This window comes from Muntiacus reevesi, chromosome 10 (genome assembly GCF_963930625.1).
Source record: "Muntiacus reevesi chromosome 10, mMunRee1.1, whole genome shotgun sequence".
NCBI lineage: Eukaryota > Metazoa > Chordata > Mammalia > Artiodactyla > Cervidae > Muntiacus > Muntiacus reevesi.
The window spans coordinates 15,584,438-15,606,555 of NC_089258.1; the positions used below are offsets into that span (position 1 = coordinate 15,584,438).

At 39.1% G+C, this 22,118-nt stretch overlaps 1 protein-coding gene and 1 non-coding gene across 4 annotated transcripts; one reads left to right on the plus strand and one right to left on the minus strand.

Annotated features, from left to right (window-relative positions):
- Nucleotides 1–359: 359 nt before the first annotated feature.
- PRXL2C (peroxiredoxin like 2C) lies at nucleotides 360–21,900 on the minus strand. 3 transcript variants are annotated; one of them, XM_065947568.1, is made up of 6 exons: nucleotides 21,629–21,900; nucleotides 21,120–21,188; nucleotides 20,175–20,228; nucleotides 19,748–19,853; nucleotides 12,837–12,878; nucleotides 360–2,655 (listed from the first exon to the last, which is right to left on the minus strand). In XM_065947568.1, exons 1-6 carry the CDS (start codon nucleotides 21,824–21,826, stop codon nucleotides 2,528–2,530), a joined length of 597 nt encoding a protein of 198 aa, XP_065803640.1. In that variant the 5' UTR covers nucleotides 21,827–21,900; the 3' UTR covers nucleotides 360–2,527. The 3 variants fall into 3 exon arrangements, with proteins under 3 accessions (XP_065803640.1, XP_065803639.1, XP_065803641.1); XM_065947567.1 differs by having other exon boundaries at nucleotides 12,837–12,968; XM_065947569.1 differs by lacking the exon at nucleotides 12,837–12,878.
- TRNAC-ACA (transfer RNA cysteine (anticodon ACA)) lies at nucleotides 2,208–2,279 on the plus strand. The gene has a single exon. It is a non-coding gene; the product is annotated as a tRNA-Cys (tRNA).
- Nucleotides 21,901–22,118: the final 218 nt, after the last annotated feature.

Here is a 22,118-nt window from a genome sequence, read left to right on the forward strand (position 1 = left end):
AGATGGTTGGATGGCATTATTGACTTACTGGACATGAGTTTGAGCAAACTCTGAGAGATAGTGAAGGACAGGGAAGCCTGGCATGTTGCAGTCCACGGAGAATTAGACACAACTTAGCCACTGAACAACAACAATCAGAATTCTTGCCTGGGAAATCCTGTAGATAGTGGAGCCTGGTGGGCTACAGTCCATGGAGTTGCAAAAGAGTTGGACACAATTTAGTGACTAAACAACAACAACAAAAATTCATTTCTTTCTGATGCAGAATTCACTTCTACCCAATTAAAAGTAGAAGCTATATCATAAGTTTGGAAACTATAAAGCAAAGTTATAGAATTTAAAATTAAATCTCTATCCCATTTGAGCTTTCATTATTTATTTTGTTTTCTTCTTAGGGGCCAATTTCAATGTCTTCAATGTCTTACAATTTCAATGTAAGGTTAGTTTTCAATCACAGACTTGCTAAAAGCTTCAAAAGTGGTAATCTTTTTTTTTTCTTTTTTTGCCACCTCATTCGTTGAATAAATTCATTAAACATTTCCAACTTTCTAAATAGAAGAAATCAAAACATACAGGACCCATTTAAACAAAAAAATCACTGCTGTGAGGATAGCAGAGGTTGACTTACAGACCAGTTCTTCAAGACTTCAAACATTTCTAATGTCTGCTTAATGATGGGCAATAACAAAAAAGTATAAACTGCCATGCTTGCTTTTTAAAAAAACTGTTATTCAACATCAGCTTCTCTCACACTGTGTTTGTTTGTGTAGGCAATTTACTCTTGCACTGTATTTATGTAACTGTTCCTCCCTGAAGCATTTATGTATCTTTAAGAAATATGGCATTTTTATATGTACATTTTTATAATATAATATAAATGTAAATATATAAATTTTGTGTCAGCTATGATTCAGCAATTTTAAGTCTAAAGTCAGTAAAGGGATGTGGGCCACCAATGTTTCCTTACTTAATAAAATAGCACAAAACACCTCAATTTTAATTTTTATGAGCTATCCCATTTTCATTGATTAAAAACATGATTTCTGCCTATATACACATGAAAATAGATTCAGATTTTTGGACACTTTAAAGTATATCTTGTGCATAACCTTTATATGCTTGTTATAAAAGTATTTTAAGTTCAAAGCAGTATTATACTTGCTAATAATTACCAATATTTTAATCTTGCTGTACTTTTCATCAGGATTCCTAGGACACTTCCCACTAAAGAAATTAAGACTCTAGAAAAATAAAAGATGACAATTGTTCATTAAATAAAAGCAACTTGGGGGTGGGAAATAGAAGCTGTTTGAGAACATACAACCAAATCACAGTGTACATTTAAATTACAAAATTTCTTATTTTTTCAGTTTAAACAATTCTTAAAATTTCCTTTCGAAAAGCATATTGATTATATTTTAAACACGTATCAAATATTGCAAACATATTTTTCTCTTCTACTAGTAACCCCTGTCCCCCTAAACAAAATCCTAGTGAAATAGATACTGGGTGGGTGGTCAAAGCCTGTGAATATAGGCTATACGTAGGTTTGGTCTGCTGTGTTTCCTCTGAGTAAAGAATTAGCAATTTATGGCCTACAGCCTGTATAACTGCACCTTTGTGGAGCTTGCTATGTAGGAACATATTCTTCATATAATTTTTAAAGACATTTTCTTTGTCAAAAAATGAATCATGTTCATAACAGAAAAGCTGGGAAATATAAAAAAGTACAGGAAAAAACCCCTGTAATCCTACCACCTAGTGATACCTACTGGTGATACTCTGGTGTGTTTACTTCCTGTCTTTCTTTTTAAACAAACAAAAATATAAATGTATGCCTATAAAAATATGATTATGCTGTTTACAGAGTTTGAGTTCCTGCTTTTCTCAATGGATCAAATGTTCTTGGTTGCTTCTCTTTCTCCTTATATGTTCTTTATAAAAATATATGATTTTAATGGCCAAAAATATCTTCATTGAATGGATACAGCATAAGTTAAAATAAAGAATGGTATTTATAATTTTATAGCTTTTAAAGTTTTATTTTGTGTAAATAAAATTTAGTTTTTTATTTTTTTACAAAAATTGTTATATAAAATAAAACCTTAAAAGCTGTAAAATTACAGATATCACATTTTTGACAACTGATGTCTTTTAGCATGCTATTCAACCAGTGTTACAAAGCCTCTTTATGGTTCCATGAGACTTCCCTGGTGGCTCAGGTGGTAAAGCGTCTGCCTACAATGCAGGAGACCCGGGTTCAATCCCTGGGTTGGGAAGATCTCCTGGAGAAGGAAATGGCAACCCACTCCAGTATTTTTGCCAGGAAAATCCCACAGATGGAGGAGCCTGGTGGGCTATAGTCCAAGGGGTCTCAAAGAGTCAGACACGACTAAGCAATTTCACTTCACTTCAACTCCTCAGAGGCTAGGGAGGGTCAACAAGATAGGCAGTGCACGAGGATATGACATTCCCATATTTCAGGTCATGTCCCAAGGTCCATTTGAAATTAAGACACTCTGTAATGTCACACATGGATAACCGAAGGTCTGCTTGTAAAGTCCACATGCTGAACTCCTACAAGCTGTAAAACAGAGTTGATGGGTTTATGATCCAACCTATTCCTATCGTGGTGTATAAAATGGATGTTGTTACCTAGAAGAGAATAAGAATAAAAGGTAAAGGTTAACATACAGGGTTATTCATTAGATGTACTGCTTTCTAGAATCAGAGCAGTATTTTAACTTCTAATTAGTCCAAGTGAAAAAGTTATTTACCTGGACTACATAGCATTCTCCATATAATGACACAATAAATTTTAATTAAAGTAGTAAAACATGACAAAAATTACGGTTAAATAAGGTTGGTACGTACTGCTTTATGAGCTCCAAAGGGAAAGACTCTTAAATTATAACCTTCTGTTAGGTTTCATTAAATGTAATTAAATAAAACAGCTTGTCAAACAGACAGGAAGAATATGGAACTAATGTAGATATCAAACCAGAAAACCATCTGTTTCTTAAATGTGATAACAGAATAAATCACTTCCTTAAAAAATTTACCCCTAATTTCCAAATTTAATAGCCTACGTATATTATAACCATAGACTAAAGGAGGCTGAAAAAAAAGAGCATTAAGACAATCAGTTATAATACAATTCTTCTATCTGCTCAAATGAAATAGTAGTGATTTATAGTCTAGGTCCTGTTTGAGTCATGGAATCAAGACCAGAATTTTAACATAAAACAAAATTAGATTACTAAATATTATAAGAGGCATGTTTTCTGCATTGTACCTATACACTGTCTACACTAACCATCATAGATTTAATATCATAAACTGGCTTTTTATCAAATCAGTTCAGTTCAGTTGCTCAGTCATGTCACTCTTTGCGACCCCATGGACCACATCATGCCAGGAATCCCTGTCCATCTCCAACTCCCAGAGTTTACTCAAACTCATGTCCATTGAGTCCATGATGCCATCCAACCATCTCATCCTCTGTCATCCCCTTCTCCTCCTGCCCTCAATCTTTCCCAGCATCAGGGTTTTTTCAAATGAGTCAGCTCTTCACATCAGGTGGCCAAAGTACTGGAGTTTAAGTTTCAGCTTCAGTCCTTCCAATGAACACCCAGGATTGATCTCCTTTAGGATGGACTGGTTGGATCTCCTTGCAGTCCAAGGGACTCTCAAGAGTCTTCCCAACACCACAGTTCAAAAGCATCAATTCTTCAGCACTCAGCTTTCTTTATAGTCCAACTCTCATATCCATACATGACCACTGGAAAAACCATAGCCTTGACTAGATGGACCTTTGCTGGCAAAGTAATGTCTCTGTTCTTTAATATGCTATCTAGGTTGGTCATACTTTCCTTCCAAGGAGTAAGTGTCTTTTAATTTCATGTCTGCAGTCATCATCTGCAGTGATTTTGGAGCCCCCCAAAAATAAAGTCAGTCACTGTTTCCCATCTATTTGCCATGAAGTGATGGGACTGGATGCCATGATCTTAGTTTTCTGAATGTTGAGCTTTAAGCCAACTTTTCACTCTCCACTTTCACTTTCATCAAGAGGCTCTTTAGTTCTTCTTCACTTTCTGCCATAAGGGTGGTGTCATCTGCATATCTGAGGTTATTGATATTTCTCCCGGCAATCTTGATTCCAGCATGTGCCTCATCCAGTCCAGCATTTCTCATGATGTACTCTGCATGTAAGTTAAATAAGTAGGGTGACAATATGCAGGCTTGACATACTCCTTTTCCTATTTGGAACCAGTCTGTTGTTCCTTGTCCAGTTCTAACTGTTGCTTCCTGACCTGCATACAGGTTTCTCAAGAGGCAGGTCAGGTGGTCTGGTATTTTCACCTCTTTCAGAATTTTCCAGTTTATTGTGATCCACACAGTCAAAGGCTTTGGCATAGTCCATAAAGCAGAAACAGATGTTTTTCTGGAACTCTCTTGCTTTTTCGATGATCCAGCGGATGTTGGCAATTTGATCTCTGGTTCCTCTGCCTTTTCTAAACCCAGCTTGAACATCTGGAAGTTCACAGTTCACATACTGCTGAAGCCTGGTTTGGAGAATTTTGAGCGCTACTTTACTAGTGTGTGAGATAAGTGCAACTGTGCGGTAGTTTGAACATTCTTTGGCATTGCCTTTCTTTGGGATTGGAATGAAAACTGACCTTTTCCAGTCCTGTGGCCACTGCTGAGTTTTTCAAATTTGCTAGCGTATTGAATGCAGCACTTTCACAGCATCATCTTTTAGGATTTGAAAGAGCTCAAGTGGAATTCCATCACCTCCACTAGCTTCATTTGTAGTGATGCTTTCAAGGCCCACTTGACTTCACATTCCAGGATGTGTGGCTCTAGGTGAGGGATCAAACGATTGTGATTATCTGGGTATGAAGATCTTTTTTGTACAGTTATTTTGTGTATTCCTGCCACCTCTTCTTAGTATCTTCTGCTTCTGTTAGGTTCATACCATTCCTGTCCTTTATTGAGCCCATCTTCGCATGAAATGTTCCCTTGGTATCTCTAATTTTCTTCAAGAGATCGCTAGTCTTTCCCATTCTATTGTTTTCCTCTATTTATTTGCATTGATCGCTGAGGAAGGCTTTCTTATCTCTCCTTGCTATTCTTTGGAACTCTGCATTCAAATGGGTATGTCTTTCCTTTTCTCCTTTGCTTTTTGCATCTCTTCTTTTCATGGCTATTTGAAAGGCCTCCTCAGTCAGCCATTTTGCTTTTTTGCATTTCTTTTTCTTGGGGATGGTCTTGATCCCTGTCTCCTGTACAATGTCATGAACCTCCATCCATAGTTCATCAGGCACTATGTCTATCAGATCTAGGCCCTTAAATCTGTTTCTCACTTCCACTGCATAATCATAAGGGATTTGATTTAGGTCATACCTGAATGGTGTAGTTGATGTCACCACTTTCTTCAGTTTAAGCCTGAATTTGGCAATAAGGAGTTCATGATCTGAGCCACAGTCAGCTCCCAGTCTTGTTTTTGCTGACTGTATAGAGCTTCTCCATTTTTGGCTGCAAAGAACATAATCAATCTGATTTCGGTGTTGACCATCTGGTGATGTCCATGTGTAGAGTCTTCTCTTTTGTTGTTGGAAGAGGGTGTTTGCTATGTCCAGTGTGTTCTCTTGGCAAAACTCTATTAGCCTTTGCCCTGCTTCATTCTGTACTCTAAGGCCAAATTTGCCTGTTACTCCAGGTATCTCTTGACTTCCTACTTTTGCATTCCAGTTCTCTATGATGAAAAGGACATCTTTTTTGGGCGTCAGTTCTAAAAGGTCTTGTAGGTCTTCATAGAACCATTTAACTTCAGCTTCTTCAGGCATTACTGGTCAGGGCATAGACTTGGATTACTGTGATAGTGAATAGTTTGCCTTGGAAACGGACAGAGATCATTCTGTCTTTTTTGAGATTGCATCCTAGTACTGCATTTCAGACTCTTTTGTTGACTAGGAAGGCTAGTCCATTTCTTCTGAAGGATTCCAAAATTAAATACTTGGTTAACCATGATAAGATAATTGTATACATAAGTAAACCCAGCTATTTCCTTAATGGAGCTATAATTTTTCCAAAGGGTAGTATCAAAATTTTCTCTTTATTAAGTCTGTTCCCATCTTGGCACACAAATGATGCTTTCTGTGCGCTCTTCATTCTTAGACAACAGAATGCATGCTCAAATGATGTCGAAACTTAAAGATGAGGGACTCAAAAAATAATGCCTTACAAGTCTGAGGATGGAAATAATTCATTCAGAAGTATGATTCAATGTCATTCTAGGCAAATTTATAGGACTCATTCTCATAAAATAAGGCTTGTTTTCTGGCTAGTCTAACTAGTGTAAATTTGTGAGAGGAAAAGGGAGATTAAATAAAATGAAAGATTTTAGCTAGCTATAATGCTTTGGCAGCAAAAAGTTATAATACTAGGTCAAGATCTTCCTTCTAAAGACTTCCTTTTAGACATCTGGAATTTATTAAAGTAAATGTTAATTTTATAACTTGGAGCAGCTATGCTCACTAATATGGACAGTTTTAAAGACAAAGAAGAACCAAGAAAAATTAGTTTTTGACACAGCGAGTTAGGCTTTTGGGGTGTTCAATACTTGAACATGGTTGAGCTCCAATGCCCAACCATTTAGCAGAGGGAAGCCAAAGGAATTTTAGGTGGTCCAGATTGATCAGTGAAGCTACTTATAGATCAATGGAGCAGGATAGAAAGCTCAGAAAGAAACCTAAGCACCCATGGTCAATTAATCTATGACAAAGGAGGCAAGAACACACAAAGAAGAAAAGTCAGTCTCTTCAATAAGTGGTGCTGGGAAAACTGGACAACTACATGTAAAAGAAATTAGAACATTCTCTGATACAATATATAAAAGTAAACTCAAAATGGATTAAAGAAAGAACTAAGACTGCATACTATAAAACTCCTAGAGGAAAACATAGGCAGAACACTTTGACATAAGTTACCACAATATCTTTTGGATCTACCTCCTAAAGTAATGAAAACAAAACAAAAACAAGCAAATGGGATCTACTTAAATTTAAAAGCTTTGCACAGCAAAGGAAACCACAAACAAAATGAAAAGAAAACCCACAGAATGGGAGAAAATATGCACAAATGAAGCAACCAAAAGGGATTACTCTCCAAAATATACAAATAGCTCATGCAGCTCAAATCAAGAAACAAACAACCAATCAAAAATAGGCAGAAAATTTAAACAGACATTTCTCCAAAGATGTCATACGGAAGGCCAAAAAGTACATAAAAAGATGTTTAACACTGTTAATTATTAGAGAAATGCAAATCAAAACTACAATAACGTATCTCCTCACACTGGTTAGAATGGCCATTATCAAAAAGTCTACCAACAATAAATGTTGGAGAGGGTGTAGAGAAAAGGGAACCTTCCTACAGGGTTAGTGGGAATGTAAACTGGTGCAGCCACTATGGAGAACAGTATGGAGATTCCTTAAAAAACTAAATATAGGGCTTCCCTGGTGGCTCAGTGGTAAAGAATCTGCCAGCCAATGCAGGAGACATGGGTTCAATCCCTGATCCAGGAAGCTTCCACATGCTGAGCAGCAACTAAGCTCACATGCCACAACTATTGAGCCTCTGCCTGGAGCCCCAAAGCCATAACTACTGAGCCCACATGCCACAAGTACTGAAGCCCTAGAGCCAGTGCTCCGCAGGCAATAAGAGAAGCCCCTGGGATGAGAAGCTCGTGCACCACAACTAGAAAGTGGCTGCCACAACTAGAAAAAAGCCTGCATAGCAACAAAGACCTAGCACAGCCAAAAATAAATAAATACAAAATTAAAAAAAAAACAAAAAACTAAGAACTACCATATGATCCAGCAATCCCACTCCTGGTTATGAATCTGGAGAAAACCATAATTTAAAAAGATACATGCACTCCAATGTTCAATGTAGCACTATTTACAACAGCCAGGACATGGAAGCAACCCAATGTCCGTCAACAGAGAAATGGATACAGAAGATGTGGCACTTATACACAATGGAATATTAGCCATAAAAAAGAATGAAATAATGCCATCTGCAGCCACATGGATGAACCTAGGGATTATTATACTAAGTGAACTAAGTCAAAGAAAGATAAATATCATATGACATCACTTACATGTGGAATCTAAAAAAAATGATACAAATGAACTTATTTACAAAACAGAAACAGACTTCAACTTATGGTTGCCAAAGGGGAGAGATGAGGGGAGGAATAAATTAGGAGTCTGAAATTAACATATATACACTACCATATATATATAATAGGTAATCAACAAGGACCTACTGTATTGAACAGGGAACTCTACTCAATATTTTGTAGTAACCTACATGGGAAAAGAAGCTGAAAAACAATAGATATATGTATATCTATATCTGTATATCTGATCACTTTGCTGTAAATCTGAAACACAACAATATAAATAAATTATATTCCAATATAAAATTAAATTAAATAAAAAAATAAAGCCATTTAAAAGATGTGGCTTAGAGTAATCATTATTGAATAAGTTGTTCCTGTTGTTGCTTTCTCTTTTTTTGGACATGCTGCTGGACATGCAGGACCTTAGTTCCCTGACAGGGACTGAACCCATGAGCAAAATCTGCTAGTTTTTCGAGATATAAATAACTAGGTTGATTCCTCTACTGACACACAAAAAAAGTACTTGATGGTTTTCTCCCATTTGAAAATGTTAAGTTTAGTTGCTCAGCTGTGTCCGACTCTGTGTTCCCATGGACTGCAGCACGCCAGGCTTCCCTGTGCATCATCAACTTCCAGAGCTTGTTCAAACTCATGTTCATCAAGTCAGTGATGCCATCCACTGATCTCATCTTCTGTCGTCCCCTTCTCCTCCTGCCCTCAATTTTCCCCAGCATCAGGGTCTTTTCAAATGAGTCAGCTCTTTGCATCAGGCGTCCAAAGTATTGGAGCTTCAGCATCAGTCCTTCTAATGAATATTCAGGACTGATTTCCTTTAGGATTGACAGGTTTGAACTCCTTGCTGTCCAAGGGACTCTCAAGAGTATTCTCCAACATCACAGTTCAAAAGCATCAATTCTTCGGCACTCAGCTTTCCTTATAGTCTAACTATCACATCTCACATGAGTACTGGAAAAACCATAGCTCTTACCAGACGGACCTTTGTTGGCAAAGTAATGTCTCTGCTCTTTAATACGTTGCCTAGGTTGGTCATAGCTTTTCTTCTAAGGAGGAAGTATTTTTTAATTTCATGGCTGCAGTTACCATCTGCAGTAATTTTGGAGTCCAAGAAAATAAAGTCTGTTTCCCCATGAAGTGAAGGGACCAGATGCCATGATCTTAGTTTTTTAATATTGAGTTTTAAGCCGGCTTTTTCACTCTCCTCTTTGACTTTCATCAAAGGTTCTTTGTTCCTCTTCACTTTCCTCTTCACTACCACAACAGTGGTATCATCTGCGTATCTGAGGTCATTGATAATTTTCCTGGCTATCTTGATTCCAGCTTGTGCTTCATCCAGCCTGGCATTTCACAAGATGTACTCTGCATATAAGTTAAATAAGCAGGGTGACAATATACAGCCTTTATGGATTCCTTTCCTGATTTGTAAACAGTCTGTTTTTCCATGTCTGGTTGTAACTGTTGCTTCTTGACCTGCATACAGATTTCTCAGGAGGCAGGTAAGGTGGTCTGGTATTCCCATCTCTTTCAGAATTTTCCACAGTTTGTTGTGATCCACACAGTCAAAGGCTTTAGGATAGTCAATAAAGCAGAAATAGATGTTTTTCTGGAATTCTCTTGCTTTTTCTATGATCCAATGGATGTTGGCACTTTAATCTCTGGTTCCTCTGCCTTTTCTAAATCCAGCTTGAACATCTGGAAGTTCATGGTTCACTTACTGTTGAAGCCTGGCTTGGATAATTGTGTGCATTACTTTACTAGCCTGTGAGATGAGTGCAATTATGCAGTAGCTTGAACATTCTTTGGCATTGCCCTTCTTTGGGATTGGAATTAAAACTGACTTTTTCCAGTCCTGTGGCCACTGCTGAGTTTTCCAAATTTGCTGGCATATTGAGTGCAGCACTTTCACAGCATCATCTTTCAGGATTTGAAAATAGCTCAACTGGAATTCCATCACCTCCACTAGCTTTGTTCATAGTGCTGCTTCCTAAGGTCCACTTGACTTTGCATTCCAGAATATCTAACTCTAGGTAAGTGATCACACCATCGTGGTTAGCTGGGTCATGAAGATCTTTTTTGTATAGTTCTTCTGTGTATTCCTGCCACCTCTTCTTAATATCTTCTGCTTCTGTTAGGTCCATACCATTTCTGTCCTTTATTGAGCCCATCTTTGCATGAAATATTCTTTTGGTATCTCTAATTTTCTTGAAAAGATCTCTAGTCTTTCGCATTCATTCTATTGTTTTCCTCTATTTTTTTGCACTGATCACTAAGGAAGGCTTTCTTCTCTCTCCTTGCTATTCTTTGGAACTCTGCATTCAAATGGGTATATCTTTCCTTTTCTCCTTTGCCTTTTGCTTCTCTTCTTTTCTCAGTTATTTGTAAGGCCTCCTCAGACAACCATTTTGCCTTTTTGCATTTCTTTTTCTTGGGTATGGTCTTGATCACTGACTTTCATACAATGTCACGAACCTCCGTCCATAGTTCTTTAGGCTCTCTGTCTATCAGATCTAACCCCTTGAATCTATTTCTCACTTCCACTGTATAACTGTAAGGGATTTTATTTTGGTCATACCTGAACAGTCTAGTAGTTTTCCCTACTTACTTCAATTTAAGTCTGAATTTGGCAATAAGGAGTTCATGATCTGAGCCACGGTCAGCTCCCGGTCTTGTTTTCACTGACTGTATAGAGCTTCTCCATTTTGGCTGCAAAGAATATAATCAATCTGGTTTTGATACTGACCATCTGGTGATGTCCATGTGTAGAGTCTTCTCTTGTGTTGTTGGAAGAGGGTGTTTGCTATGACCAGTGCGTTCTCTTGGCAAAACTCTGTTAGTCTTTGCCCTGCTTCATTTTGTACTCCAAGGCCAAATTTACCTGTTACTCCAGGTATCTCTTGACTCCCTACTTTTGCATTCCAGTCCTGTATGATGAAAAGGACATATTTTTTTGGTGTTAGTTCTATGAAGATCTTGTAGATCTTCATAGAACTGTTCAACTTCAGCTTCTTCAGCATTACTGGTTGGGGCATAGACTTGGATTACTGTGATATTGAATGGTTTGCTTTGGAAATGAACAGAGATCATTCTGTCATTTTTGAGATTACACCCAAGTACTGCATTTCGGACTCTTGTTGACAATAATGGCTACTCCATTTCTTCTAAGGGATTCTTGCCCACAGTAGTAGATATAATGGTCATCTGAATTAAATCTGCCCATTCCAGTCCATTTTAGTTCACCGAAAATATAGATGTTCACTCTTGCCATCTCCTGCTTGACCACTTCTAATTTACCTTAATTCATGGACCTAACATTCCAGGTTCCTAAGCAATATTGCTCTTTACAGCATCAGACTTTATTTTCATCACCAGTCACATCCACAACTGGGCGTTTTCACTTTGACTCTGTCTCTTCATTCTTTCTGGAGTTATTTCTCCACTCTTCTCCAGCACCGTATTGGGCACCTACTGACCTAGGGAATTTATCTTTCAGTGTCATATCTTTTTGCCTTTTCATACTGTCATGGGGTTCTCAAGGCAAGAATACTGAAGTGGTTTGCCATTTCGTTCTCCAGTGGACCACGTTTTGTCAGAACTCTCCGCCATGACCCATCCACCTTGGGTGGCTTTACGTAGCATGGCTTATAGTTTCATGGATTTAGACAAGGCTGTGGTCTTGTTTGATGAGTTTTCTGTGATTGTGGTTTTCATTCTGTCTGCCCTATGAAGGACAAGGATAAGAAGCTTATGTAATCTTGATGGGAGGGACTGAGTGTGAGGGAAACTGGGCCTTGTTCTGAGGGGTGGGGCCATGCTCAGTAAATCTTTAATCCAATTTTCTGTTGATGGCCAGGGCTGTGTTCCCTTGTGTTGTTTGACTTGAGACTTCCCTTGTGTTGTTTGACTATGGTGGAGGTAATGAAGATAAAGGTGACCTCCTTCTAAAGGTCCTGTGGATGCACCACTGCACTCAGTGTTCCCGACCCTGCAGCAGGCCACCACCAACCCATGTCTCTGCTGGAGACTTCTGGACACTCACAGGCAAGTCTGGGTCAGTCTCTTCTGGGGTCACTGCTCTTTTCTCCTGGGTCCTGGTGTCACAAGGTCTTGTTTGTGCCCTCCAAGAGTCTGTTCTCCAGTCCTGTGTAACTTCTGTAATCAAATCCCACTGGCGTCCAAAGTAAAATTCTCTGGGGGCTCTCAGTCCTTTTGCCAGATCCCCAGGTTAGGAAATCTGTTGTGGGTCCCAGAACTTTCTTAACAGTGCAAGAATTTCTTTGGTATAATTGTTCTGCATTTTGTGGGTCGTCTGCTCACATCCACTTAAATTTTTAAAGAGTATTATAGCCACATACAAATCACCAAACCACCACTGATTTTCCCTATCCCAAATACCTGGAATCACTCAGGCATGGAATGATGGCCACAGTACATCCAGTAAACAGACATCAAAAATATACAGGAGTGTTTGAAATCAAACAATGTCCCCTATGAAAGCACAGTATCCTGACTGCTACCATGTCCAACTGCCCACTTTTACATGGTGGCTATTTTATAAAGAAAGTGGATGGCCTCTTGACTTCCAGAAAGCATAAAAAGCACACTGCTGAAGCTGAGCTTTGATGCTTACCTGGACCTAAAATGAGTGTTCCACCTTGCTGAGCTGGATCTCCTTGAAAATCAAAAAGAGGGCCAGTCACTGCTCTCCACAGGCTCCGAATGCTTCCCGAGAGTATATTTGATTTTACATGGGGGCTCTGTCCTGAAATATTAGGAATTGTCTTTAGATGTTATCACTTTATATTTGACTTGATATTAAGGTAATGTTAGTATTTTTAGAAAACAGTCTCTCTCTTATGTATTATCTTATTTTTGACTTGCCTTTTCTTCTTCCTTCGAAGAACAGTTTCTCAGTCTTTCACTACTAATGTTTTAGACCAGGTAAGTCTTTGTCCTGAGTAACATAAAGGGATTACCATCATCCGTGCTCTCTGAACTTACTACATGCCATAGCAACCACCATTCACCAAGCTGTGGCAACTGAAAATGTCTCCAGAAAGTGCCAAATATCCCCAGGGGGGAGGGGTCAAAATTGTCTCCAGTTGAGAACTACTGCTTTAAAAGAAGTGATGACAGACCCAGATCATTTTCTGCCACTGAAAAATGTCAGCTATAGAATTCTCAAACTGGCAGCACTTTCCTTTTGAATGCCCCATTTATATTTGGTTTAGTCTCTGACCTAGTAATAGATACCTACATTCCTCTTCAGAAGACACTGTGGCACAGACTACTGCTATATGCTGGTCGAAACTTGTTTACTCTTTCTGGGACCACAACTAAAGATTTCCCAGTCTTCCTGGGGTTTGGTATGGCTATATGACTACAATCAAACCAATGAGTAAAATAATGTGTGCCACTTCCATGGCATCTCCTAAAAACCTCTCCAGAGGTGATTATCCATGTTTCTTCTATTAGGTTGGTGCAAATATAGCTGCAGTTTTTGCATTGCTGAAATTTGCCATTTGATATTGGAATACATTCTTAATAAATGATATGTTATACATCATTTTAATGCACATTGCTCATTTTATGTTTTTTTTGCTAATGACTTATTACTTGCTATTTATTTCATATTTATTTTGGACTATGGAAATGATGTTAGACAACCGAATATGAGCAATTTTCTAATTTGAGTTTAAAATGAATCGTAAAGTAGTAGAAACAACTCAATAATGCATTTGGTCCAGGAACTGAAATGTACAGTGCAGTGGTGGTTCAAGAAGTTTTGCAAAGGAGACAAGAGCCTTGAAGATGAGGAATGTAGTGACCATTAATTGGAGGTTGACAATGACCAACTGAGATCATCAAAGCTGATCCTCTTAAACTACATGAGAAGTTACCAAAGAACTCAACATAGGCCATTGTACAGTCATTGGGCATTTGAAGCAAATTGGAAAGGTGATAGAGATTAATGAGTGGGTGCCACATGAGCTGACCGGAAATTTTTAAAAATGTTATTTTAAAGTGTTGTCTTCTCTTATTCTATGCAACAACAATGAAGCATTTCTCAATTGGATTGTGATGTGCAATGAAAAGTGGATTTTATATGACAACTGGTGATGACCAGCTCAGTAGCTGGACCTAGAAGAGGCTCCAAAGCATTTCCCAAAGCCAAACTTGCACCACGAAAAGGTCATGGTCTCTGGTAGTGTCTGATTCACTAAAGCTTTCTGAATCCTGGCGAAACCATTACAAATTGATGAGATGCACCAAAAACTGAAACGCCTACAACTAGAATTGGTCAACAGAAAGGGCCCAGCTCTTCTCCATGATAATGCCCACATATAGCACAACCTAATACTTCAGAAGTTGAACAAATTGGGCTATGTAGTTTTGCCTCATTCGCCATATTCACCTAACTTCTTGCCAACTGACTACCACTTCTTCAAGCATCTTGACAACTTTTTGTGGGGGAAAATGCTTCCACAACCAGCAGGAGGCAGAAAATGCTTTCCAAGAGTTCATTGAATCCCGAAGAATGGATTTTTACACTACAGGAATAAACCAATTTATTTCTTGTTGGCAAAAATGTGTTTGATTGTAATAATTCCTACTTTGATTAATAAAGATGTATTTGAGTCTAGTTATGATTTAAAATTCATGGTCTAAAACATCAATTACTTTTGCACCAACCTAAATACATACTTTGAAGTTTGGATTGACAATAGCAGAGCCACATGATGGAAGAGGCCTGAGTCTTTCCTACTGTGTCCCTCAATAGCTGGAGAAGCACCCAATAGAAATATCCTTCTTGAAATGTGATTGAAAAGGAACTAACCTCATACTTTATGCTACTGAGACTTTGAGGTTTAGCTGTAACAGTGACTATAGCTACCTCTCCATCTTTGCTTGTCAGTTTTTCTATTTCCTTTTTCACAGTTACTGATACTTTCACTACCTTTGAGTAAAGAAACTACCTGTCTTATAACTTATCTTTTTCTTACTTCTGCCTTTTATTTAAAAAATTTTTTGAAAAAAAAAAATTTTTTTTGACTCCACCAATTCTAAGGCCAGAGAATGATGGAGCAGTGAGACATTGCAGCCCAGGTCTTCCTGCCTGCCGTGGTCTGCCTCTCCAGGCGCATGTCAACCAGTGTACCCCAGTTACCAGTCCCATTTATCTTCTCCTGTGGGAGTCACAGCACAGAGTAACCCCTCAGCCCTGTGGTCCAGCTTCAACTAGTGCTTTTGGCTTTTTATTTTAATGATTATGCTGCCTTTGACCTGCCTGATTTCTTATTATTTCCAGATACATATTGTTTTCTTCATCTCTCCAACTTTTCTATTTCTTTTTTGTTTATAAGAGGATGGACATTCATCTTACCAAGAAACAAATACATTCTCATTAGCTTAGAGACATGGGTAAAGGACTAAAGTTTATGTTCTTTTAGGATTTTATACCTAAATGTTCATAAATCCAAACTATCCCCTTATATCCAAAGAAGGGTCATTTAATATTTCTGAAATTTTAAAAATTCAATAGAAGAAGATTCCACAACCTAGAATTTCACAATCTTGGCTGTAAAGCACAATCTAATTTTGTCAGTAGGAATTTACTTATGCGTAAAACTGCTTTTTAAAAAAAGTTTTTCCCTTTACTTTGATTCATGGACTCGAGACCAGAATTTGAATTTGAAATATTAGATTAAGTATTATATGAAGCATATTTCCTGCATGCACTTATCTGCTGTCTATAGCAACCACTTTAGATTTAATACCATAAACTGGCTTATTATCAAGTAAGGCAAAATGAAATACCAGGTAAACCCATTACTTCCTTGAATTTAGTGGCTTTATTTTCTTATTGTTTGCCTTTATAACCTGTCCCATTAATTTTAAATTAGTATATTATGTTGTTTTCAAGTAGGATTATTCTGAGACTGATTCTAAGACTTGTGCTTTTTCAGGTGGGAACTTTAAAAAATCATTTCATGAGAACCTAATGTTTTCTGTTTGGAAAAAGAGTTGTTTGACACAGATCAAAGGAGTTTAAATGATTTGAATATACTTTCTTTATAATGGTAAGCATGTATTTTGCTTTAAATTCATCTGTTTTCTTTGCAATTCTCTATCTTTATTGAGGCAATGAATGGTGAAGTGTTACTAAAGTAAAACTCACAGTTTATATCAAAAGCAGCTAAACGATAAACAGACCTTACACATGCTGAGGCTCTGATATAGCACAAGAAAATAGTCTACCAAAGATTAAGGTTCACAATCTGTACTGTTGCAATTACCTATACTAAAAAGGGAGGAGGGAAAAAAGAACAAATTCTCTATCTATGCTACCTCATCAGTAGTCTTAATAAAGTTTAGGTCACTTTCTTTAAAAACATTAGTAAAGGAACAGAAGAAATGTACAAAAAAGATCTTCACGACCCAGATAATCACGATGATTTGATCACTCACCTAGAGCCAGACATCCTGGAATGTGAAGTCAAGTGGGCCTTAGGAAGCACCACTATGAACAAAGCTAGTAGAGGTGACAGAATTCCAGTTGAGCTATTTCAATCCTGAAAGATGATGCTGTCAAAGTGCTGCACTCAATATGCCAGCAAATTTGGAAAACTCAGCAGTGGCCACAGGACTGGAAAAGGTGAGTTTTCATTCCAATCCCAAAGAAAGGCAATGCCAAAGAATGCTCAAACTATCTCACAATTGTACTCATCTCACATGCTAGCAAAGTGATGTTTAAAATTCTCCAAGCCAGGCTTCAGCAATATATGAACCGTGAATTTCCAGATGTTCAAGCTGGATTTGGAAAAAGCAGAGGAATCAGAGATCAAATTGCCAACATCTGCTGGATCATTGAAAAAGCAAGAGAGTTCCAGAAAAACATCTATTTTTGCTTTATTGACTATGCCAAAGCCTTTGACTGTGTGGATCACAATAAACTGTGGAAAATTCTGAAAGAGATGGGAATACCAGACCACCTGACCTGCCTCTTGAGAAACCTGTATGCAGGGCAGGAAGCAACAGTTAGAACTGGACATGGAACAACAGACTGGTTCCAAATAGGAAAAAGAGTATGTCAAGGCTGTATATTGTTACCCTGCTTACCTAACATACATGCAGAGTACATCATGAGAAATGCTGGGCTGGAGGAGGCACAAGCTGCAATCAAGATTGCCAGGAAAAATATCAATAACCTCAGATACGCAGATGACACCACACTTCTGGCAGAAAGTGAAGAAGAACTAAAGAGCCTCTTGATGAAAGTGAAAGAGGAGAGTGAAAAGTTGGCTTAAAGCTCAACATTCAGAAAACTAAGATCATGGCATCTGGTCTCATCACTTAATGGCAAATAGATGGGGAAACAGTGGAAACAGTGTCAGAATTTACCTTTTTGGGCTCCAAAATCACTGCAGATGGTGACTGTAGACATGAAATTAAAAGACACTCCTTGGAAGGAAAGTTATGACCAACCTAGACAGCATATTAAAAAGCAGAGACATTACTTTGTCAACAAAGGTCCGTCTAGTCAAGATTATGGTTTTTCCAGTGGTCATGTATGGATATGAGAGTTGGACTATAAAGAAAACTGAGCGCCAAAGAATTGATGCTTTTGGACTGTGGTGTTGGAGAAGACTCTTGAGAGTCCCTTGGACTGCAAGGAGATCCAACCAGTCCATCCTAAAGGAGATCAATCCTGGGTGTTCATTGGAAGGACTGATGCTGAAGCTGAAACTCCAATCCTTTGGCCACCTGATGGGAAGAGCTGACAAATTTGAAAAGACCCTGATGCTGGGAAAGATTGAGGGCAGCAGGAGAAGGGGATGACAGAGGATAAAATGGTTGGATGGCATCACTGACTCGATGGACATGGGTTTGGGTGGACTCCAGGAGTTGGTGATGGACAGGGAGGCCTGGTGTGCTGCGGTTCATGGGGTCACAAAGAGTCGGAGACGACTGAGTGACTGAACTGAACTGAAAGGAAGGGATGATGTCAACTCTGCTTTATTAAGTAGCAGCTCTGTGATCTGTCCCTCTATGTCTCTACTTCAGGCCCTGTCATTTCTTTCTAGCTTATTACTAAAAACTTGTCAAGAATACCAGTTACAATTGATATCTCCTATTTGGCACGTTCCAATTGCTCCTATACCTGGCAACAAGACTTCTCCACCCAAACACTTTTATGACTCCCCCACTGTCTTGAGAACAAATCCACACTCCTTGGCTTGTTCCCAGACTCAGTCCCTTGGCTCACACAATTCCCAACTGGCTCCTAGACTCCGGCCAGACATAGAGAACTGCAGTTCTCCAAGAGTCACAATTTTTCATACCGATGTGCTACTTTCTGTCAGCTGCAGCACTCCCAGCCTCACTTCACCCAGCTAATTCCTTAAAGAGTGAGCTTAGACAACACCATCTCTAAGAAGCCCTCCCAGATTCTTCTCTCCCTGTGCATTTCTGGTATTACAGGCATTTCTGCATTATAGATATTACCAGTACATGCTCTCGTCTTTTACGAGCTCTAAGCGGTAATGTAATTAACTCTTTGTTTCTTTCTCCCAGGGTAGATTATGAGCATTGGGAGGGCAGTGGCTGTGTTTTTTTTTTTTTTTTTTTTTTTTTGTGGCTGTGTCTTTTGTCACAGTTGTCCCAGGAATAGTCAATACAGTGGGTGTCATTCTCAACATTTGTTGAGAATAAGTGATCTGGGTTCTAGTTGAGTTCTCTTGTTTGGTATTTCAGAAGCCAAGTTCCTTTTATCTAAAACACATATAAATAGTTCACCTAAAGCTTATTATACTTGTAATTATAAAGAATTGTGCAAGGGCAGGGAATGTGGACCATATAGAGATGAATAAAACATCAAACCTTTCAACTAACTATACTACTAATCACCTTAAGTTCAATCATAGAGTATATAATAAAGTATAAGGTGCTATTAAAAAACAATGAAGGAAGAAATTGCTTCTGCTGATAGAGCTATTTAGAGCCCCTTTGAGTTGGGCTTTAGATGAAAACTAAGATTTAATCAGTTAAAGAACATAAGAGTGTTCAAAGCCATGGTGTTGAGGTATGAAAATATATTAACTTAAGCAATATTATTTTAACTACAAAAGTAAAATATACTCATTGTTAAAAAAAAAAATTACAAAAGCCACTTTTCTCACTCCTACGTCTTTGGGTAAACATTGCAGTGTCTTTTAAAACAATTTTCATCACACACACATATATAATAGTATAGATACTCATGCTTATGAAAATGGTTTTTATTTTCACAAAAATTAAATCATACTGAAAACACTGCTTTGCAACTTGCATTTTTTCATTCATTTAGAACTTCATCAACAGCCTTCCACATCATTACATCCAGGAAATGAATCTTTTAGAGTATCGTGAATCTGGACCACTTACTAGAATCATAAAGAGCAGGCTGATTTATGAATTTACCATTTGTTCCTCTATGCATATATATGCTTATGTGAAATGTGAAATACACTATTAGCATTTCCTACTTGAGACATGTCTTACCTGAGGAGGCAATTTCTTCACCTCTTTTCATTCCCAATCTTTTATAAATTTCTCTCTCAGGATCAACATAGATTTCATGAGAATACCCAGTTAGTTTACAGAAAGGCTGAAAAAAAAAGTATTGTTGGAATTTTTATCAAGACAAATGAGAGAAAAATAGTGATAATCTGACTAAATTTTAGCAAATTTAGACCCAGTTTCGATCCCTGGGTCAGGAAGATCCTCTGAAGAAGGAAATGGCTACCCATTCCAGTATTCTTGCCTGGAGAATTCCATGGTCAGGGGAGCGTGGCAGGCTACAGTACATGGGGCTGCAAAGAGTTGGACATGACTGAGTGACTAACACTTCAGTGATTCAAGTAATTATATAATTTTTATGTGTAAAACAGATTTAACCTGTTAGGGTCCCAATTGGCTATATATTTACCTCAATATGATGGTAGGATGACTGTCCAATCACTATGAGAGTGACATTTGCTTCCTTTAGGAGAGAAAAAGGACATGTACATATTATTAGAAATTATGTTTCCCCTAATTATAACTTCCCCTAATCCAACTCTTTTCTTCCATTTTAATGCCACCTATAGGCTTCCAGAAGAATGGTATAAACAGCCAAATTGTGTGAGTCAAAGCAATTATGCTAAACTATTCAATTAATTCAGACGATTCTTTTGCTAAGTAAGAATTTAAAAATAATAGTCAGTAATTCTTCACACTTTCACCAAAGGCATACATTAAACTAGAATAAAAACTATTAAAGTAGGGTTATTTAATCAGACAACTTTATTCTTTCACATCTCAATTGACAAGGTCTGCTGAAAACAGATCTTAATTTTACAGAAGCTACCAATGCTTTCACTAAAAAGCTAACCTGGGGACAAACCTCTATATGCTTGAAGAAATACACCTGTACGTGGTTGTCACAAGAATGTGGAATTGTAATTCCATTAAGGATACAAATTTTTCACCTTTAAGTTATACTAGTAACTTTCTGTAATGAACAACTATTTGGAGTGTCTGTATTACAAAACTAAAGAAAAGAAAATATTTCTAGCATTTCTGTTTTTGGTAATTATCAATCAACATTTGAGAATAGGCAGGTTATTAGGTAACATCAAAATTATTATTATGGTTAGTACTTTTATAATCAGGCAGTAATGAATTAGACAGAAATACACTTCCAATGAGTCTCTTCCCTTTTTGGATGTGTTGGGGTGATGTGTGGGATGGTGATAAGCTGGGTTTGCGAGCGTCTGCGCTGGAGAGGCGGCGCATTCCGCACCTCATGCCATCACTCTTCATAAAGAGCAGGTGAGTTTCACCAGGCCGCCCGGAAGCGCGGCTCGCTGCTGCTCACTCTCGGGAAACTTACTTGTAAGAAACTCTTGGGGATTTTGGCCAGATCTTCTACGTATTCCTTGCAGATGTAACACAGGAAATGCTGAAATCCCAACACAGGCAAAAATGACAAGTTAGCGACTAACACTCTCGGAGTCAGAAATAACCAAGTATTTAACTATGCGTGACGTTAACCAAATGCAACACCCAAGACGGTTAGAGATGTCAAGGGTGCCCAAATGTGCCCTGAAATTGGGCCCCACCAGTCTCTGTTAGGCCTCTTGGCTCGCTGGGAAAATGGCCTTGGCTTGACGGGCTGCTTTTCCTTTCCCGTTCAAGGAAGCGAGAGCGGAGTCCGCCTTCCACCACCTTTAGCGGACGACCACTAGAGGAAGAGCCAGGCCCGGCGGCCTCCGTTCTCCGGTCCTGGACCATTCCTGAGGCCCGATGTAACTCCCCCCCAGGGGAGGCCTGGAAAAGCAACCTCCGTCCCTGCCTGCAGGTTTGGTCCCTGCGCCGGATCGTCCCGTCGCCCGTGCTCACCCGCACGAAGACCACGATAGCCCGGCGCTCTCGGAACAGCTCACCAAACGGCACAGGCCTCCCGGAGGCGTCCAGCACGGGCAGCTCGGCCACGGCGGCGGCCAGGGGCTGCCAGCTCTCGGGGCCGCTTGGGACTGGGGCTGGGGCGGCGTGCCCGCTGACCTGCCGCGTGACCGGGGCCTCGGAGGGGGCTGCCATCGCGCCCTACGTCCGAGGACCCCGGGAGAGCGACCAAGCGGGATGGAGGCTGGGTGGGTTGGACCGCCGCCCGGCGGAGCGCAAGGGGCGGAACTCGCCGCGGGGCGGAGCTGCCCGGGGCCCAGGCTCGGGGCGGAGCTCCGGGGCCTAAGGTGCACCCGGCGGGTCTCAGGCAAGACCTCGAGAGTCTCCTTTTGTACGCGGCTCCGATGGTTCCGAAGCTGCAGAAGGGTACAGAACCACTCTGGAGATTTCTGACTCAGCCGCTCATGGTACGAAGAGAGGCAGAGAC

What these genes read in the sequence shown, in the direction of transcription:
- PRXL2C (XM_065947567.1), bottom strand. Translation starts at nt 21,826, where the DNA reads ATGGCAGCCCCCTCCGAGGCCCCGGTCACGCGGCAGGTCAGCGGGCAC. An exon ending in TGAAGAAATTGCCTCCTCAG is followed by an intron (nt 12,969 to 19,747) that starts GTAAGACATGTC and finishes CTAATATTTCAG; the next exon opens with GACAGAGCCCCCATGTAAAA. An exon ending in AACACTCATTTTAGGTCCAG is followed by an intron (nt 2,656 to 12,836) that starts GTAAGCATCAAA and finishes ATTCTCTTCTAG; the next exon opens with GTAACAACATCCATTTTATA.